The 6,949-nt window shown below is 65.5% G+C and overlaps 1 protein-coding gene across 1 annotated transcript; it reads left to right on the top strand.

Annotated features, from left to right (window-relative positions):
- Positions 1–4,405: 4,405 nt before the first annotated feature.
- ITPRIPL2 (ITPRIP like 2) lies at positions 4,406–6,260 on the top strand. Its single transcript, XM_056138903.1, has one exon. It carries the CDS (start codon positions 4,618–4,620, stop codon positions 6,256–6,258), a length of 1,641 nt encoding a protein of 546 aa, XP_055994878.1. The 5' UTR covers positions 4,406–4,617; the 3' UTR covers positions 6,259–6,260.
- Positions 6,261–6,949: the final 689 nt, after the last annotated feature.

The following is a 6,949-nucleotide window of genomic DNA, read 5'->3' on the forward strand; positions in this document are numbered from 1 at the left end:
GACGTTACTGGGCCCGCTCGAGCAAATCGACGATCAACGGGAGGGCCTTTACCTTACCTTTACACACACACACACATATATATATATATATATTTTGCTTTTTGGGTCGCACCTGGTGATGCACAGGGGTTACTCCTGGCTCTGCACTCAGGAATTACTCGTGGTGGTGCTTGGGGGGACCCTATGGGATGCTGAGAATCAAACCCGGGTCAGCCGAGTGCAAGGCAAATGCCCTCCCTGCTGTGCTATCGCTCCAGCCCCAGAAAGGAGCTCTTAAATGCCAACAACGCCAGAGAGATGGCCCGGTGGGCAGGGATGACCCAAGTTCCAACCCTGTAACCCCCTATTGTCCCCTGAGCCCTGCCTGAGCACAGAGCCAGGAGTATGTCCCCAACACTGCTGGTGTGGTGGCCCCCAAACCCATCAATATAAACACAGTCGCAGGCCTTAGAGAGGGCCCGAAGGCCGGCAGCCCCAGCCTGGCCTGCCTGAGCTCCAAGTTGGTCTCCAGCACTTCAGGGCCCCCCAAACGCTGCTGGAGGGAGCCCTGTGGGCCCCTGATCCTCGCAGGAGCCCCAGCACTGCCCATGGTTCCTCAACGTGGCCAGGGTTCACTCCCGAGCCAGGAAGAGCCGCCCTGCATCTCCAGGTGTGGCCCCCAAACCCAACAGCCCCACCAAAAAAAAAGAAAAAAGGCCGGGGGGGGGTGTTTGATACGCAGCAAATGCTGACTGATAGCCACCCGGTCCACATGGAGTATCGGCCACACTGCCCCACCGGCCACATCGTGGGTAGGCCCATGCTGGACTCTGGGGTGGGGGCAGGGGGGGACAGCTCACAGGTCTGCTCCTGGAGAGGGTTAGGGTGATGCCACCCACACAGTGCTGAGAGTAGGGACCGTGCGTACCCCAGAGCACTCAGGGGGCAGCAGCCAGGAGGGGGCACGGGTGCACAGAGGCTGGCGGGGGAGGGCTCATGTGCCCTGGCCTGTGGGTCTGGGGGCCCTGGGGCTGGCCCCCATGGGTGCAGGTCAGCTGAGTCTGGTGGTCTGCCCTGTGCTCGGGCTCCGTGCGGGAGTCTGCTCCCAGCACAGCTTCTGGGGTGCCTCCCTCCTGCTGTGCGTCCCTCCCCCTCACACGCCCCCAGACTTCCCCTCTGAGGGGTTCAGGTAACTTGAGGTGCTCTTGGGATCAGGGAGGTACATCGAGGTCGTTGGCTCCTTCCTTTTTTTTTTTTTGCTTTTTTGGGTCACACCCGGCAGTGCACAGGGGTTACTCCTGGTGCTCGGGGGACCCTATGGGATTCAGGAGATCAAGCCCGGGTCAGCCATGTGCAAGGCATATGCGCTCGGGCCCCATCGGCTCCTTCCTTGAGGGAATGATGCCCCACGTGTGTGCATGCGAGGCGGATGGCCAGGGAAACCTGGGCTGGCATGTCCTGAAATGGGGGGGCCTCTGTCAGGGAGTCGGCCCCTTCCCCAAAGCCACGGGCTTTCCCTGTCTTGGGCGCTGTGCTGCAGAGTGAGGCCCTGACAAGCCAAATGAATGCAGTGACCCGAGGTGACCCTCAGCAGACCCTCCCAGTGTCCTGCATCACTCTCCCACTGTGGCCTTTTCCTTGGCCCTGGAGAATCACGTGAGAGATTTACCATGGAACAAAGATGGTGGAGAATTCAACTTCCTAGTGCAGTTTGAGAAGCAGGTCTGGCTCCCTCTGGGAGACTGTCAGCCCCTCGTCTCTGGCCACCTGCCCCCTCCAGCCCATGGGACCAGCTCGGGAACCCAACACCTATGCTGGGCCTGTCGCTGGCCTCTCTAGGCTGTCCCCAGCATCTTCCTGTCCCATCGGCGTTCCTTCATCTCTGGCCAGGGCCACCTGCTGTCCTGCCATCTGTGTGGGCCTGGGTGACGGGGACTGGATGGGGACTTTTTTTTTTTCTTTTGCTTTTTGGGTCACACCCAGCGATGCTCAGGGGTCATTCCTGGCTCTGCACTCAGGAATCACTCCTGGCGGTGCTCGGGGGACCATATGGGATGCCGGGGATTGAACCGAGGTTGGCCGCGTGCAAGGCAAACGCCCTCCCTGCTGTGCTCTCGCTCCGGCCCCTGGACACCGCCATCTCACCCTCCCCACAGAGACGGCTCCAGTCCATTATCTGTTTTGGGGTTTTTGGTCTTTTTTTGGGTCACACCAACAATGCTCAGAGGTTCCTCCTGGCTCTGCACTCAGGAATCACTCCTGGCGGTGCTCAGGGGACCGTATGGGGTGCTGGGGATCGAACCCAGGTGGGCCACATGCAAGCACCCTCCCCGCTGTGCTGTATCACTCGGGGCCTTCTCCCTGGGGCAGAATGAGAACCACCAACAGGACTCACGAGTTCACCCGAACTGCAGTTTCCCACATACCGTGTCACGGCAGACCCCTCCCCCCACCAGCACTGCCTGGGAATCGCCCCCTGCCCAGGAGGTGGGCCTGGGAGCTGCTGAAGGAGAGGCACAAGCCCGCTGGTTTCGACATCCCAGAGAGGGCACGGGCACAAGGCCAGACACTTCCAACGGAGTTAAGGCCATGCTTTGGGCACGCAACGGGACCGCAGCCAGCCCGGAAGTGCCGGGCCCCCCTCCCTCACTCCCGCCTCTGTGCTCAGGGGTCCCTCCAGACCAGCGCACGCCCTGCCCTACTATCTCTCGGGCCCACCCTTGCCCTTCTTAGGGTGTGGACAGCAGGAGGGAGCAGTGAGTGTAAATGAAGATAACATTCAGTAAATCCAGATAAATCCCTGCACAATGTCTCTGGGAGTGCTTGGACAAGCACCACCCCTCGCCCCCCACCCCCGCCCCTGCGGCTGCCACTCTCCACTCGGGGACCTGAGGTCCCAGTCCAGATCCTGAGAGAGGACTCTGGTAGGGCGTTTGCCTTGTACGTGGCCGACCCGGGTTCGATTCGCAGTATCCAATGTATGTTCCCCCAAGCACCATCAGGAGTGATTCCTGAGTGCAGAGCCAGGAGGAACCCCTGAGCATCGCCGGGTGTGACCCAAAAAGCAAACTGAGAGAGAGAGAAGAGAGAGAACACCCTGGGTGGAGAAAGGCTCTCCAGAGCGCCCCCTCCTGGATTCCTGCCCCGTGTTGTCTGGAGCCCACCACTGGCACTGGTTTTTTAGGGGGTGGGGTGAGGATGTGGGCCACACCAGGCGGTGCTCAGGTCTTATTCCTGGCTCTGGGGTCAGGGATCCCTCGCCATGGGGCTCAGGGGACCCTGTGGGGTGCCAGGGATCGATTCTGGTCAGCCGTGAGCCAGGCGAGCGCCCTCCACACCCTGCTATCTCCCTGGCAGCCCTCACACACTTGGTCCTCTGGAGCACCTTCTGCCGCGGCTGACGTTCTTCACGGGCCTCCCGTCTTTATCATTGTTCTAACATTCAGGGCCTAGGGACCACGCCCTCCGGGCCACTCCTGGTTCCGTGGGTGTTTCTGGTTTTGACTGATCTTTGAGCATCCCAAGTTCTGTTAGGGACGGGCGGGCACGTGTGTATATGGGTGTGTGTGTTGGTGGGGGGAGAGGGCAGGGCTTCCAACGAGTTGTACCAACTGGGCTGGCAATTTGGTGCTAGGGCCCAACTTTGTGGTGCTTCTCCGACCCCGAAATACCACGGATAGGGCCCACCCTAGGGGTGCTCGGGGTTTTCAAGACTACACCTGAAGATGCATATAGTTGGGGGGGGCGACATGTGGATTGGGGATGGAACTCCCCAACTCTAGGCCATCTCTGACCTGCACCTGAACCCCTGAACTACTGCGGGCTGAACTCACCCGTTTTGAAGGCTGAGACTCCCCCCCTGGCTCATTCTGTCCGGTACCCACGTAGCTCTTAGAAAGATTTAGAGATTTTTACAAAGGATCCATGCACCCTCACCCCCACCCCACCCCCTACACCCGAGGCCCAGAGGCCTTTCGCGGTCCGAGCTGCCACGCGCGCACGACCTGCAGGGCGTGGGTCCGGCGTGGAGGGCCGGCCCGGCGCGGCTCGCCAAATCCCAGCCCAACTTCCCTGCGCTCCCGGGACTAGGCCGCCGCCCCGGAACCGCGCGGCGCTGCCTCGGGGCTGGGTGGGTGGGAAGGCCAGCGCGGAGGGGGTGGCCCTGGGGGAGGCCAGTTCCCAGCGCGCTCCGAAGTCCCTCCCGCCGGCCGGCGACGCTGGAAGGCGGAGATCCTGGAGGGGGCGGACCCGGCCGCCGGCCCCGCGCGCCGCTCCGGCTCTGGCATTTCCTCCCCGCTAGCTGGCGCCGCTCGGCCTCCCCTCGGAAGAGGAAACCGCCGGGCCGGAGTAACGGGAACCGCGGCTCGGAGGGCGGCGGCGGCGGGGCCTGGGCGCGCAGGAGCGCGGGGCCGGACGGACGCGGCGCGCGGGGGGCGCAGGGCGCGGCCCGGAGCCCGAACGCGCGGGCGGGCGCGGCGGCCGCCGGGGAGACTTGAGCTGGGAGAGGAGGCCGAGCTGGAGGGCGGCTGCCCCCGGCCCGGCGAGGGGGACGCCGCCCAGAAGAAGGCCAGCCGGGACGCGGGGCTGCCCGGGCGCTGCGCGCATGCCGGGCCGGCGCCCGGGGCCGCGGGGCCCCCGATGCCGCGGAGACCTGGCATGTCGGTGCACTACACCCTTAACCTGCGCGTCTTCTGGCCCCTGGCGACCGGCCTGTGCACCGCCCTCGTGTGCTTCTACCACGTCCTGCGAGGGAGCGGCGCCCCCGGGGCCGAGACCCCCGACGGCGCGGACGGCGGCGGCGGCGGCGGCGGCGGCTACCCACTGCTCCAGGTGGTCGCGCTGCTCTTCCTGGGCTACGTCCTCCTGCGCTGTCGCCACGCCATCCGGCAGCGCCTCCTGCCCGGGCCTCCTCGGGGCCTGGCCGGCCACCCCGCCTTCGCCGCGCGGGGACGCTTCCCGGAGCCCGGCCTCGGCATCCTGCTGGAGAGCTACTACGAGCACGAGGTGCGCCTGTCCCCCCACGTGCTGGGTCACAGCAAGGCGCACGTGAGCCGCATCGTGGGCGAGCTGGTGCGCGCGGGGCGCGCGCGGGGCGCCCCGGGCCCCATCCCCGGGGGCGCGCTGGCCTTGGCCTTCCGCGGAGACTTCATCCAGGTGGGCAGTGCCTACGAGCAGCATAAGATCCGCCGGCCCGACGCCTTCGACGTGCTGGTGCCGCTTCGCCTCCCGCCGCCGGTGGCGCTGGAGCCGCGGAGCCTGGGCGCGGAGCCCGGGCTGGCGCCCGCCTGGCACAGCTGCTTCGTGTGCGCGCTCAAGGCGCCGCCGGGGGCCGCCGGGGGCCCGTGGCTGCGGGGCTGCAAACCCTTCGCCGACGGCTTCTGCGTGGACGTGCGCGGCCAGCGTCACCTCTCGGCCACGCTGGTGCTGCGCTGGTTCCAGGCGCATCTGCAGCGCGCCCTGGCCGCCGTGCGCTACAGCCTGGAGGGGCGTTGTCGGGTGAGCCTGACGCCCGGCGGCCTGGAGCAGCCGCCCACCCTGCACATCCTGCCCTGCCGCTCGGATTACGGCTGCTGCCGCCTGTCCATGGCCGTGCGCCTCATCCCCGCGGTGCACGTGGGGGACGGCGTGTTCCTCGTGGCGCCCCCACCGCCCCCGGCGCCCGCGGGGCCCCCGCCCGAGCTCCCGGGGGGCTTGCGCGCCGAGGTGCTGTGGGGCGTGAACACGGCGCGCCAGGAGCAGAAGCTGCTGAACTGGCTGCAGGACCGGGCCGCGCCGGGGGCCTGCTACCTCAAGTGCTTGCAGCTGCTGAAAGCCCTGCGGGACCTGGGCGCCCGCGGGCTGGACGCGACGGCCGCCGCGCAGTGGGGACGCATCCTGTCTTCGTACGTGCTCAAGACGGCGCTGCTGGCGGTGCTGCTGCGCGACGAGGCGCCGGCCGCGCGCTGGGACGACGGGCGCCTGGAGCAGCGCTTGGCACAGCTGGTGCGCTTCCTCCGGGACTGCCTGCTGCGACGCCAGACGCTCTTTCACTGCGTCCTGGGTCCCGGTGGGGCAGCCGCCGAGGTGGGGCCCCTGCCCAAGGCCCTCCGCGAGGCCGGGCCAGTCGACCTCCTGGCGGCCTTCGACGGGCGCGCCCGGGAAGTGGCGGCCGCGCGGCTGCTGTCCACCTGGCGAAGGCTGCCCCAGCTCCTCCGGGCCTACGGGGGTCCCCGCTACCTTGCCATGTGCCCCCAGCCCCGCGCCCCGCGCTCTCGGGGCTTCCCAGAGGATGAACCCTGAGTCCCCCCGCCCCCTCCGCCTTCGCCCCAGTGATTGCTCCCGCTGGGGACTTGGCCGGCCGGGGGTCCAGCGGGTGGGGTGGGGTGGGGCGTCGTGGCTATAGATAAGACCCCATTGGCCGGAAGACGGGAGTTGCGAGAAGGTGCTGGAAACTTCAGACCATGCCATTGTATTTTGAATGTCACCCCAGGCTCCACCATCCCTTGGGGACTCTTCTTCCCCCGCTCTTCCCCGCTCACCAGAATAGGGGTTCGGGGAGGAATTATGCAGGAGTGACATCGACCCAGTGTGAGTTTGCGTGGAGTGGTTCTGCAGAACCACCAACTCGGAGAAACTCCAAAGGAGGAAGCCAGTGCTAGGTGCCCAGAAAGTTCCTTGGCATTTTGACATCTGGGGTTGGCGTGGGGAGCGGGCGGGCACGGTTAAAGAAACGAACCGTTTTCCACTCAACCCCTTGCGGGGTCCTGGATTCCCCGTAGTCTTTAAAAAAAAAAATCAGAATCTTTATCTGCAACTGGAATTGAAGCTCTAGGGACTCCTGGAGGGTGGAAGCTAGTTTCCGCTGTTCTAATGGGTATTGATGTACTTTTGAAACGGTGCAATCAGGGGTGATTGCCCAGGATGGGGAAGAATTCGGTCACTGAGAGGCAATCAGGAGGGGGTGGAGTCACTCCCAGCACAAATAGCACTT

The sequence above is a fragment of the Sorex fumeus genome, unplaced genomic scaffold, assembly GCF_029834395.1.
Source record: "Sorex fumeus unplaced genomic scaffold, SorFum_2.1 ptg000130l, whole genome shotgun sequence".
Taxonomy (NCBI): Eukaryota; Metazoa; Chordata; class Mammalia; order Eulipotyphla; family Soricidae; genus Sorex; species Sorex fumeus.